General features: G+C 38.8%; 1 protein-coding gene across 1 annotated transcript in view; it reads left to right on the forward strand.

Moving 5' to 3' along the window:
• The window catches only part of SLC28A2 (solute carrier family 28 member 2), a 42511-nt gene extending 28790 nt beyond the window's left edge, over positions 1-13721 (forward strand). Inside the window, exons 16-19 of the mRNA XM_060168988.1 lie at positions 391-472; positions 2529-2627; positions 2794-2905; positions 12987-13721. Coding sequence (XP_060024971.1) covers positions 391-472; positions 2529-2627; positions 2794-2905; positions 12987-13104 — 411 coding nt within the window. The 3' untranslated portion in view covers positions 13105-13721. The remainder of the gene's footprint in view (positions 1-390; positions 473-2528; positions 2628-2793; positions 2906-12986) is intronic.
• The last annotated feature ends 439 nt before the right edge of the window (positions 13722-14160 follow it).

Consider the following 14160-nt stretch of genomic DNA (forward strand, 5'->3'; position numbering starts at 1 on the left):
TGTAATTACTGAGCCTTTACAGTTGGGGCAGTCCAAGGAGGATACTATTTCTGATAGTCTAAGGTCTCCTTCTTCATTTATAAGTTTAAATTGCTATAAACTGAGCTCCTTTTTTCTCTCCCTCTGTCTCTTTTCTCTCAATCAGCCTCATTCCTAGACCTCCTAATTCATAGGCTTCAACAAGAAGAGCACTGGGTAAAGAGGCCATGGTGGTTCCATATCATTATCCCTATAATAACTCATGAAGCGATTGTTTTCTGAGCATCCTTTCCATATTCCTTAGAGTAGCACACACAAGATTGGGGGTTCTAAGTACTCTGGAACGTCTATCATGATTATACGACTGCACATATAGGACTGAGTGTACTTATTTATTTTTGTTTTCCCTAGGTGAGAGCCGAAATCATTACAACATTTTCACTCTGTGGATTTGCCAATCTTAGTTCCATAGGAATCACACTGGGAGGCTTGAGTGAGTTAATTCATTTTCCCAGCTACCCAATGTGCCAGCCAGTTCCCAGCATCTGTAGTGGGCACTCCTGGTGCTTCAGTATGAGTTGAGACCAGATAGAGAAGCTGATGTGAAATGGGCCTCTCAGGTGAAAGTTAATTTGGAGTTAAGGTAATCATGCTACCTGACTATTCATGAAGCCCAGGCTGGGTTTGCAATCTCAACTTCTGCCATTTTTTTCCGTTTCAGATGGAGGCCCAAAAGACCAATTTTATTTTTATTTTCCCTATGAGGAAGACTATAATGATATTATTTTTATTTTGCCATTAAATGGACATAGTGCATATATAGTAAAGGTATTTTGTTTTTTATTCAGTAGTGAAGGTACTTTCTGAAATTATGCTGCGCACCAGTTGACTTCACAGAATTAAGCATTGCACAAGGAATCAAAGGACAAATAAAAGCAGCAGACACGTAAGGCAGATAGATAATTAGAGCAAGTGGTGTGAAGTGTTGCATTAAAAGCTACAAGTCACCAGGTGTGGGAGGAGTGAGTATGTGAAGCATACATAGATACAATTAGATTGCTGAAAATCTTGCTGAATGGTGATGGCTGGAGGAAATAATATGAGGAAAGTGGAATTGTCCTTGAAGGCAGGGGATTCCAAGAGTTTGGAAGATCCAAGTGAGAAATAAAGTGTAAGAAAAATACAGCTCAGTGTGTCCATTTTTTATGGCACTCATATTCTGGGCTAGAATCATTAAGTTGATTCACTTGGTAGCTGATCGATCAATTTAGAGGTAAAACAATTTCCTTTCAGTTTATCTTTTTCCCTTCTGTTAAACACTTGTCTGTATTCTAATTCTTTTCTTTATAAATGTATTTATTTTATTATTTTTGTTTATTTATTTATTAGTTTTGGCTGTGTTGGGTCTTTGTTGCTGTGCGCGGGCTTTCTCTAGTTGCTGCGAGCAGGGGCTACTCTTCATTGCGGTGAGCGGGCTTCTCACTGTGGTAGCTTCTCTTGTTGCAGAGCACGGGCTCTAGAGTGCGCAAGCTTCAGTAAATGTGGCGCGTGGGCTCAGTAGTTGTGGCTCACGGGCTCTAGAGCGCAGGTTCAGTAGTTGTGGCACATGGGCTTAGTTGCTCCGCGGCATGTGGGATCTCCCCGGACCAGGGCTTGAACCCGTGTCCCCTGCATTGGCAGGCGGATTCTTAACCACTGTGCCACCAGGGAAGCCCTCTAATTCTTTTTTTTAAAATATTTATTTATTTATTTTTGGCTGTGTTGGGTCTTCGTTGCCGTGCACGGGCTTTCTCTAGTTGCAGTGAGCGGGGGCTACTCTTCGTTGTGGTGCGCGGGCTTCTCCTTTTGGTGGCTTCTCTTTGTTGCTGAGCATGGGCTCTAGGTGTGCAGGCTTCAGTAGTTGTGGCTTGTGGGCTCTAGAGTGCAGGTTCAGTAGTTGTGGTGCACAGACTTAGTTGCTCCGCGGCATGTGGGATCTCCCCGGACCAGGGCTTGAACCCGTGTCCCCTGCATTGGCAGGTGGATTCTTAACCACTGCGCCCCCAGGAAACTCCCTGTATTCTAATTCTGATGCCTGATTACAATCTGATTGTGAGCTTGTCCTCCAGTAGTGGGATATGCATCATGTGACTAAGGCTTAGGTGAATGTTGCCCTCCTTATTTCTCTGGCTCAAAATAGTCTGTCTAATTCTGTCCAGGTTAAGAATGCAGATTTCAACTAGTGAACACCCAAGGCATTTTCACCTGTCTGGAGCAACCCAGGGCTTTGCTTAATTCAGATATATCTTGGGAATATTCACAGAACCACTAAATAGTTAGGGTCAGACACACAATCCTTGACCTGGGGAATGTCTAAGTTAGTGACCCCTTAGGACTAATGAATATACACACTTCTTAGGGTACCACTGTCCAGCCTCTGGTGGTTGGTGGTAAGAATGCTATTCATCTGCTGCATTTTGATCCTCAGCATTCTTCTAATGGGGTTTCATGGGGTATGCCTAATTGCCTTGTGGGGAAGAGATTGAATTATTTTGTTGTGTTGTCCGCAGCATCAATGGTGCCCCACCGGAAGAGTGACTTGTCCAAGGTTGTGGTCAGTGCCCTCTTCACAGGGGCCTGTGTATCCCTTATCAGCGCTTGTGTGGCAGGTAAGTGTCTCAGCTTAGTCTCAGAATATTGTTTTAACTCTCCATCTCACATATGCATAGAAAAGGCACCAAATCTACAGTGTTCTCAGTTTATACCCAAAGAATTAAGAGCCTTAAGGAACATGTGTAAAAGCTTCCCCTTAGCATCTCTGTCTCCTTTACCCAGGAATCCTCTATGTCCCCAGGGGAGCTGAAACTGACTGTGTCTCCTTCCTAAACACAAGTTTCACCAATCGAACCTATGAGACCTATGTGTGCTGCAGAGAGCTCTTTCGGAGGTGAGTGAGCACTGGGATCCCTGCCCCCTCCTCCTCTATGCTTTCCTCCACTCAGGAGTCTTCTGGGAGTGGGGAGAAGTCAGGTCTTGAGGGTAATCACATGGATGCTGAATAGAGTGTATAAGAAGGGAGACAGGTATTTGTGGTGGTCTAGATCTCCGTTCTTTTCTCTTACTAGATGCATACTCACTATTAGCTCTAGCATGGACAAGTGACAGATTTTACCTGTATTGCTGGGGCACTGAGAAGTGGAGGGTGAGGGGAAGTAAAAGAGGGTGGTTTCCCTGATCAGAAGTGATGTATTTATTGTGATTGGAACATAGATAAGGTGTAGGTGAAGACTTGGCAATGGTCCTAAGTGACTAAAAACTTACAGCCTTCTTCAGACAGAAATGAAGACTGAGAGAGGATAAACTTGAATTGATAAAATCATGATGCATTCGGATAGTGTAAAAATGAACTTGTTTACCAATTTCTGGGATATTATTAGAATAGTTTTCTGGTTCGGCATGTAAGGAGCTCAGAAGTCACCACTCCATTGTAACAATAAGAAAAAAACTGAACAGTCTGAAAAATCAATAACTCTTCTTGGATCTGTAAGAGACACAGGGCAAACTGCTGACCTGAAGATTGGAGAGACAGACAGGCAAACACATGGCTTACTGGAGCAGACTCATGAGCGGAAACTGCCACAGAATCCTGTGCTGGGGCAGGAAAACCTGAAACTAATTGCTGGAGCCTCAGTGAGGACAGGTCTGGATGTTAAAAACTCTGGGGGGACCCAGTTATAGGGGGCAACCCTACACTTTGGGGAGTTTTACCTCCGGGAGCTAGACCAAGTTCTCACAGTAAATATCAGGCAAAATCCCCTCATTCTTCTGGCAGGAGGAGGGGAAAAGGAGCCATTTTGAAATACACCAGAGCACTCCGTTTTTTTAAACAAGGCCTGCCCTCAGGAGAAACTAGTTAACCAGAACCTAACCAGCTGGGGTATTATCAGAGCCTACCTGACCTGGAAGTAGGGAAATACCCAACTAAAGCCCACTCTAACCATCCTATCCCACTTAAAGGGGGAGGAAAAACTGAGAAACACTTGTGAAATTCACAGTGCAGAGGCACAGGCTCGCTAAAAGCCTGAGACCTAATCATAGGACTACAGAATGCTTCCCCTTCCCCACACCTCACCACCACATTACTAAGGCCTATTTACAGCAGTTCCTTTTTTGGGTACATCATGTCCAGTTATCAAGAAGAAAGTACAAGGCCTGCTAAAAGGCAAAAAACACAATTTGAGGAGATAGAGCAAGCATCAAAACCAGACATGGCAGAGATTTTGATTTATCAGAGTGGGAATTTCAAACAACTATGATTTATGTGCTAAGGGCTCTAATGGATAAAGTAGACAGCAAGCAAGAACAGATGGGCAGTGTAAGTACAGAGATATAGGAATCCCAAGAAAGAACCAAAAAGAAATGCTACAGATCAAAAAACACTGTAACAGAAATGAAGAATGTCTTTGATGGCTTACTAGTAGACTAAACACCTCTGAGGAAAGAACTCCTAGCTTGAAGATATATCAATAGAAGTCTTCAAAACTGAAAAGGAAAGAGAACAAAGACTGAAAAAAAAAAAAACCAGAATGGAGCATCCAAGGATTGTGGGACAAATACAAAAGGTGTAACATACACATAATGTGTATACCAAGAGAAGAACAGAAGAAATATTTGAGACAATTATGACTGAGAATTTCTCCAAATTAATGTCAGACACCAAACCACAGCTCCAGGAAGCTCAGAAAACACCAAGCAGCATAAATGCCAAGAAAACTATACTTAAGCATATTTTGAAATTATAGAAAATCAAAGATAAAGAAAAAACACTGAAAGAAGTCAGTTAAAAAAAAGAGAGTATATCATTAAGCTGAAAGAACTAGTTACAGGACACACAAAATGAAAGATTTGAGGAACTAGAATGTTTGGTTCTTCAAAAGCAAAAGATGTGTATATTAGTAGTGATATATGGGTGAATGAAGAGAGTTCTGAGAGATGAGGCTGAAAGATCTTATAAGGCCTTGTGTGAAATGGTAAGGAATTTAGACTTCGACTTATAGAATTCTTAACACTGGTATGTTTTTTCAAAAGATCATGCTGGTAGCCATTTGGATGTCAGGGAGATCAATAAACACATTGCTGTAATACTCCCAAGTAAGAGATGATGAGAGCTGATACTAAGTAGTTGTGAGGATGAAGATGCACTAGAACAAGGAGAATCAATAGGATTGGTTATTGAAGTGAAGGGCAGGATAAGGATGACTGTACCCTTTCCGGCTTGGGCAAGTGGGTCTGAGGGATGCCATTCATTCACTGACAGGAAGAGGACTAGTTCCAGGAATGAGAGTAAAGGGGAGAGATTATGGCTTAATTCAGGTGGATATGTTGACTTGGAGGTACCTGTGGGACCATCAAGTTAAGCAACTCACAAACCAACTTGGGTCTGAAGTTCAGGAGAGAAAAAAGAACTGGAGATAGATTTGGAAGTTGTCATTAAGTAAATGATCTGTTCAGTATATAGGTAGATGTTTGGGTACCAGCTCCTTAACAGTTTACTATGGCAAGTAAACAGTTTACTATGGCAACCTCCTGTGTTTGGAGGTTTTCACCAGAGAAAGCAACCAACATCCTCTGAAAAAAATAATCCTTTTGCTGTACTATTAAAGATGAATTATAAACTGGATAGATCATTGTTCTGGCATAGTTATGACTCCTATGTTCTTGGGGAAGTTCAGTGGATGTCATTGTAAGCATAGTCTAAAGTAAATGAATGAAGTGAAAATTGCTAATTTGTGTTTAATGATGAGTTGTCTTTACATCACTGAACTTCACTAAAAAATTAGTAGAATACTCTTTCCTGGTCATTTCTGCCTTCAAAACAGAAACTGACTTTTTGCCTAAAGTCACATACTAAGCATCATTAGTGTCGAAAATCTGAAAGAGATAATGTTTTTGTCCAGTTCATTCATGCTAAATATATTTGGAGTGACTCCAGACCAAGATAACAACAAAGGAGGCTTAAATTTCCCTCTTCCTATGGATGCACCAAATGTACAGCTACACATGGAGTAATTCCCTCTAAGCAAAATCCAGAAACCAGCTGAATGACTCCTACAACTGAGAAAATACCCACATTGAATTGGGTAGGAAAGGCTGAGAAACAGTCTCATCATAAAACCCACCCCTGGCACAGCACCATATAATGGAAGGAAACTCCCAACTCTAAGCTTATCCCTAAGCAGTGAAGGGTTTAGACTGAACATCTAGTGCTCCAATTTTTAAGACTGTACTATGCCTACCTCCCCACCACCCCCTGCCTGCCCCACAAGGCTCAGTGTAGAGGAAGCAGTCAAAAATGTCCATCTCCCACTCTTTCCCTGGAAGGGGTTTGACTGCATACTTTCCAGCTGGTGCCTGAGGGTCCAGCTTCTAATCAGCCTGCATCTAGATGCTGGCTGCAATTCTCCTCTTTGGGACACTAAAGAGACCCACACTGAGACACATTATAATTAAACTGTCAAAACTAAGACAAAGAAAGCATAGATAAAGGCAGCAAGAGAAAAGCAACTTGTTATATACAAGGGAGCTCCCATAAGACTATCAGCAGATTTTTCTGCAGAAACCTTACAGTCCAGAAAAAAAGTGGGATGATATACTAAAAAGAAAAAAACTACCAACCAATGCTTGGTAATGCTTTACCTGGCAAAGTTGTCCTTCAGACTTGAAGGAGAGAGAGTTTTTCAGACAAGCAGAGGTAGCTATACTTATATCACACAAAATAGACTTTAAGCCAAAACAGTAATGAGAAACAAAGAAGGTCATTATATAGTAATAAAGGGGTCAATTCATCAAGAGGATGTAACAACTGTAAATTTTTATGCACCCAACATGGAGCACCTAAATATATAAAGCAAATATTTACAGATCTGAAAGGCAACAATACAATAATAGTAGAGGACTTCAGCATTCCACTTTCAACAACAGATAGATCATCCAGGCAGAAAATCAACAAGGAAACATCGGACTTAAACTACATGTTAGACCAGATGGGCCTGACAACATTTACAGAACAGTCCATCCAACAACAGCAGAATACACATTCTTCTCAAGTACACATGGAAATTATGTTAGGCTACAAAGCAAGTCTTAATATATTTAAGAAGACAGAAATTATATCAAATGTCTTTTCTGACCACAATAGTATTAAACTAGAAATGAGTAACAAGAAAAAACCTGGTAAATTCACATATATGTGGACATTAAACAACATGCTCCTGAACAATGGGTCAAAAATGAAATCAAAAGAGAAATAAAATATCTTTACTCACCACAAGGAAAAATCTGTAACTGTGTGAGTTGATGGATGTTAACTAAACTTATTGTGGTAATCATCTCACAATATATACCTATATCAAATCATTATATTGCACACCTTATACAATGTTATATGTTAATAATATCTCAATAAAACTGGGGGAAAAACTTGAAAAAATATCTTGAGACAAATGAAAATGGAAACACAATATACCAAAACTTATGAGATACAGCAAAAGCAGTTCAAAGAGGGGAGTTTATATTGATAAACACCTACGTTAAGAAAAAAAGAAAGATCTCAAACAACCTAATTTAACACCTCAAGAAAAAGAAAAACAAACTAAGTCCAAAGTTATAGAGAAGGGAAATAACAAAGATCAGAGCAGAAACTAATGAAATAGAGGCAAAAACAGACAACAGAAAAGTTCAAGGAAACTAAGAGCCATTTGTCTTAAAAGACAGACAAAATAGATACATGTTTAGCTAAGCTAAGAAAAAGAGAGAGAAGACTCAAAGTCAGAAATGAAAAAGGAGGTATTACAATTAATAAGACAGAAATACTAAGGATTTTGAGAAACTACTATGGAAAATTATATCCCAACAAATTAGATAACATAGAAGAAATGGATAAATTCCTAGAAATATACAACTGACTGAGACTGAATCATAAAAAAATAGAAAATCTGAACAGAATGATTACTAGTAAGGAGATTGAATCAGTAATCAAAAACCTCCCAACAAAAAAAGCCCAGGACTAGACAGATTCACTGGTGAATTCTTCCAAACAGTTAAAGAATAATTAATACCAATCTTCTCAAACTTTTCAAAAAAACATAAAAGGAGTGAACACTTCCAAATTCATTTTATGAGGCCAGAATTACCTGTTGCCAAAGCCAGACAGGGACACTATAAGAAAAAATTACAGGCCAGTATTCTTGATGAACATAGATGCAAAAATCCTCAACAAAAAGTTAGCAAACCAAATTCAACAGTACATTAAAAAGGTCATACACCATGATCAAGTGAGATTTATTCCTGGGATGCAAGGATGGCTCAACATACACAAATCAATAAATGTGATATACCACTGTAACAAAATGAAAGATAAAAACCATATAATCATTTCAATAGATGCAGAAAAAGCATTTGACAAAATTCAACATCCTTACATGATAAAACTCTCAACAAATTGGATGTAGAAGGAATGTATCGCAACATAATAAAGGCCATATATGACAAGCCCACAGCTAACATCATACTGAATTGTGAAAAGCTGAACACTTTTCCTCTAAGATCAGGAATAAGACAAGAATTACCACACTCACCATTTTTAATCAACATAGTATTGGAAATCATAGCCAGAACAATTAGTCAAGGAAAAGAAATAAAAGGCACCCAAATCAGAAAAGAAGTAAAACTGTCTCTGTCTGCAGATGACATGATCTTATACATAGAAAATCCTAAAGGCTCCACCAAGAAACTGTTAGTACTGATAAACAAATTCAGTAAGTTGCAGGATACAAAATAAACATACAAAAATCATTTGTGTTTCTATACAATAACAATGAACTATTGGAAAGAGAAATTAATGAAACAATCCCATTTACAATAGCATCAAAAAGAATAAAATACTTAGGAATAAATGTAATCAAGGAGAGGAAAGATCTGTACACTGAAAACTATAAAAAAATTGATGAAAAGTGGAAGGGATAAATAAATGGAAATATACTCCATGTTTATGGATTAGAAGAATTAATATTATTAAAGTGTTCATACTACCTAAGGTGATCTACAGATTCAATGCAATCCCTATTAAAATTCCAATGGCATTTTTCATAGAAAAAACAATTCTAAAATTCATATGGAACCACAAAAGACCCTGAATAGCCAAAGCAATCTTGAGAAAGAAGAACAAAGCTAAAGGCATCACACATCTTGATTTTAAACTATATTACAAAGCTGTAGTAATCAAAACAGTATGGTACTGACTTAAAAATAAGCACACAGGGCTTCCCTGGTGGCGCAGTGGTTGAGAGTCCGCCTGCTGATGCAGGGGACACGGGTTCATGCCCCAGTCTGGGAAGATCCCACATGCCGCGGAGCAGCTGGGCCCGTGAGCCATGGCCACTGAGCCTGCGTGTCCGGAGCCTGTGCTCCACAACGGGAGAGGCCGTAACAGTGAGAGGCCCGCATACCGCAAAAAAAAATAAAATAAACACACAGATCAATCAGACAGAATAGAGAGCCCAGAAATAAACCCATGTTTTCAACAAAGGAGCCAAGAATATACAATGGGGGAAAGAGTAGTCTTTTCAATAAATGGCATTAGCAAAACTGTATATCCACCTGTAGGAGAATGAAACTGGACTTCTGTCTTACACCGTATACAAAAATCAACTCAAAACGGATTAAAGACTTTAACATAAGACCTGAAACCTTGAAAATCCTTGAAGAAAATGTAGGGAGTAAGCTCCTTGACATTGGTCTTCGCAATGATTTTTTGGACTTGAAACCAAAAGCAAAGGCAACAAAACCAAAAATAAACAATTGGCGGACTTCTCTGGTGGCACAGTGATTAAGAATCCTCCTGCCAATGCAGGGGACATGGGTTCGATCCCTGGTCCAGGAAGATCCCACATGCTGTGGAGCAACTAAGCCTGTGAGCCACAACTACTGAGCCTGCACTCTAGAGCCCTCGAGCCGCAACTACTGAGCCCACACGTCGCAACTGCTGAAGCCCGCGCGCCTAGAGCCCATGCTCCGCAGCAGGAGAAGCCACTGCAGTGAGAAGCCCATGTGCCACAACAAAGAGTAGCCCCTGCTTGCTGCAGCTAGAGAAAGCCTGCACACAGCAACAAAGAACGAACACAGCCAAAAACTAATAAAAATTTTAAAAAGCAAAAAACAAAAAACAATTGGGACTTCATCAAACTAAAAAGCTTCTGCACAGCAAAAGAAACCATCAACAAAATGAAAAGTCAACCTACAGAATGGGAGAAAATATTTGCAAACCATATATCCAATAAGGAATTAATATCCAAAATATACAAAGAACTTATACAGCTCAATAGCAAAAAATCCAAGTAATCCAATTTAAAAATGAGCAGAGGGTTTGAATAGACATTTTTCCAAAGAACTCAACCAAATGGCCAACAGGTACATGAAAAGGTGCTCAATATCACTAACTAGCAAGGAAATACAAATAAAAACTTCAATGAGATATCACCTTACACCGGTTAGGATGGCTGTCATAAAAAAGACAAGTGATAGCAAATGCTGGCAATAATGTGCAGAAAAGGAAACCTTTATACACTCTTAGTGGAAATGGAAAATGGTACAGTCACTATGGAGGTTCCTGAAGAAATTAAAAATAGAACTACTACCATATGATCCAGCAATCTTACTTCTGGGTATATATCCAAGGGAAACAAATGTTCACTGCAGCATTATTAACAGTAGCCATGGTATGCAAACAACCTATGTGTCCACTAGCAGATGAATGGATAAAGAAAATATTGTGTACGTATACAATGGAATGTTAGTCATCCTTACAAAAGAAGGAAATCCTGCTATTTGCAACAATGTGGATGAACAATTACACTAAGTGAAATAAGCCAGACAAAGGCAGATACTGCATGGTCTCACTTATATGCAGAATCCAAAAAAAAAAAAAACAAAAAAAAAAACCTCATAGAATGGTGGTTAGGGCTGGGGCATAGGGGAATAGGGAGAAGCTGGTATAATAGTACAAACTTTCAGATATAAGGTCAATAGGTTTGAGGACCTAATGTATAACATGGTGGCTATAGTTGATAATACTGTATTATATAGTTGAGATTTGCTAAGAGAATAGAACTTAAGTGTTCCCACCAAAAAAAAAAAAAAAAAAAGTAAATATGTGAGGTGATGGATGTGTTAACTCAATGTTGGGAATCCTTTCACAGTATATGCATATGTCAAATCATCACGTTGTACACTCTCTATATATTACAATTTTATTTGTCAATTATACCTCCATAAAACTGAAACACATATACATATATACATACACACCGAGCCTGAGCTGTTTTCCTTTCTCAAGAGGAAAGTGGCTTTGGAGTACCATCTCACTATTTAGAATAAATTCAGTTCTAAATCATTACAAGGCATAAATGTTGCTTCAGTGATGTTTGGACAGGAAATTCCCCAAAAGACTATGGTTATGAACTGGACAGAGAAGCAGACACATTGTATAGGATTTCTTGCTAGTACTATCTTGGGCATGAATGAGAAAATACGCTTAATTCTGTCCTTTTTATTGGTTAGCCAAAAAGTTCCTTCAGTTTTGAAGTAAAAATAAAAGACACATTTTCCATTTTCACCAAGAGCTTTATTTGAACAACGTATTCACTGTTTTGTTCCACTGCCTTCTGCCATTTTTCAGGCAGCTTCATAATTCCGTCTTCCCAAAACTTTTTATCTTTTTGAGCAAAGAACGGTCCCAGGTGCCTTTTATAATCTTCCGGGGAATTGAAATTTTTTCCATTAAGAGAATTTTGTAAAGACTGAAATGAATGGAAAATCCAAAGGTGCAATTGTCTGGTGAATAAGGCGGATGAATCAGAACTTCCCAGCCAAGCTGTAACAGTTTTTGCCTGGTCATCAAAGAAACGTGTGGTCTTGCCGTACCCTAATGGAAGATTATGCATTTTCTGCTAATTCTGGATGCTTTTCTTAGAGTGCTGCTTTCAATTGGTCTAATTGGGAGCAGTACTTGTTGCAATTAATTGTTTGGTTTTCTGGAAGGAGCTCATAATAGAGGACTCCCTTCCAATCCCACCATATACACAACACCACCTTCTTTGGATGAAGACCAGCCTTTGATGTGGTTGGTGGTGGTTCATTTCGCTTGCCCCACAATCTCTTCCATTCCACATTACTGTACAGTATCCACTTTTCATCACCCGTTACAATTAGTTTTAAAAACAGAACGTTTTCGTTACATTTAATTAGAGAATCGCATGCAGAAATACGGTAAAGAAGGTTTTTTTCGCTTAACTTATGTGGAACCCAAACATCAAAGCAATTAACATAACCAAGCTGGGGCAAATGATTTTCAATGCTTGATTTGGATATTTTGAGTATGTCAGCTATCTACTACGTGGTATAACGTTGATTGTTCTCAATATCTCGATTTCATCACTATCAACTTCAACTGGTCTACCCAACCGTGGAGCATCGTCCAGCGAGAAATCTCCAGCATGGAACTTTGCAAACCACTTTTGACACGTTCGATCAGTCACAGCACTTTCTCCATACACTGCACAAATCGTTTTTTTTTTTTTTGCATTTCAGTTGCATTTACCTTTCTTGAAATAATAAAGCATAACATGCTGAAATGTTGCTTTTTTCTTCCATCTTCAATATTAAAATGGCTACACAAAAATTCACCAATTTTGATAAGTTCTTTTTTTTAATTGCATGCTGATATGACAGCTGTCACAATACAATCTAATACAATTGTTTCGAATGAAGTTAAAGACAACTAAGTGCTACTAGAGCCATCTTATGGAAAAAACCGAAAGAACATTTCGGCCAGCCCAATATTTGGTCATTGTGATTGGATTCATTAATAAGTTTCTGTTTTTGTTTTCACCTGCTTGGTAGAACTTATTGATACATCTTGTTGCATTGTTTTTATCTGACCCACTATGTATCTCTCTGGCTTTTCATTTCAGTACCTCTCTGAATGGCACCAACCCTCCTTCTTTTCCTGGTCCCTGGGAAGATAAAGAGTTCAGTGCCATAGCCCTTGCTAAATGCTGTGACCTCTACACCAATGCTGTCTGTGCCTAAAGCTGGTGCATTTCCGTAACAATCCTGATCTGGATGGCTTTTTGATGGCAAAGTTATTTTCGTACTCAGAGTTCTCATTGTACAGCTAATTCACCTTGATCTTGAATAGTAAATGTAAAATATTCATTTTGGCTCACTGTATGTCAGTAATGAAAATTAGCACTCGTTTTTCCATTATTTGGCTGAACCAAATGAGAAATTCCTTATGGGCTCTGTCTGAGCTTAGAGTTGAAATAAGAAATGTTACGATGTCAAAAACTGTCTTTCAAACCTTGCTTCTAGTTGCCATCAATTATGTGATGTGTGCCAGAACTCTTCTGTATATGTTTTGGTAAAACAAATATGGGAGGCAGGCACAGTCTGCCTTGGAGTTTGATGAGTGTCATTCCTCTCTGCCCCTTACTGAAAGAAGTTGTATGCAGGCAAGTTATTCAAAATCTTGTACCAGTTTTCTTATCGTAAAGTGGGAGGAATGATGTTTGCCCTGTTCACTTCAAGATTATAATAATCAAAGCAGTGTGTGGAAGTTCTTGGAAGACGTAAAAAGTGTTTCATAACTCTGTCCTAAAGATGCTACCAGAAAACTACTAGAGCTAATCAATGAATTTGGTAAAGTAGCAGGATACAAAATTAATGCACAGAAATCTCTTGCATTCCTATACACTAATGATGAAAAATCTGAAAGTGAAATTAAGAAAACACTCCCATTTACCACTGCAACAAAAAAAAAATAAAATATCTAGGAATAAACCTACCTAAGGGGACAAAAGATCTGTATGCAGAAAATCATAAGACACTGATGAAAGAAATTAAAGATGATACAAATAGATGGAGAGATATATCATGTTCTTGGATTGGAAGAATCAACATTGTGAAAACGACTCTACTACCCAAAGCAATCTACAGATTCAATGCCATACCTATCAAACTACCACTGGCATTTTTCACAGAACTAGAACAAAAAATTTCACACTTTGTATGGAAACACAAAAGACCCCGAATAGCCAAAGCAATCTTGAGAAAGAAAAATGGAGCTGGAGGAATCAGGCTCCCTGA

The sequence above is a fragment of the Lagenorhynchus albirostris genome, chromosome 1, assembly GCF_949774975.1.
Source record: "Lagenorhynchus albirostris chromosome 1, mLagAlb1.1, whole genome shotgun sequence".
Lineage (NCBI taxonomy): Eukaryota > Metazoa > Chordata > Mammalia > Artiodactyla > Delphinidae > Lagenorhynchus > Lagenorhynchus albirostris.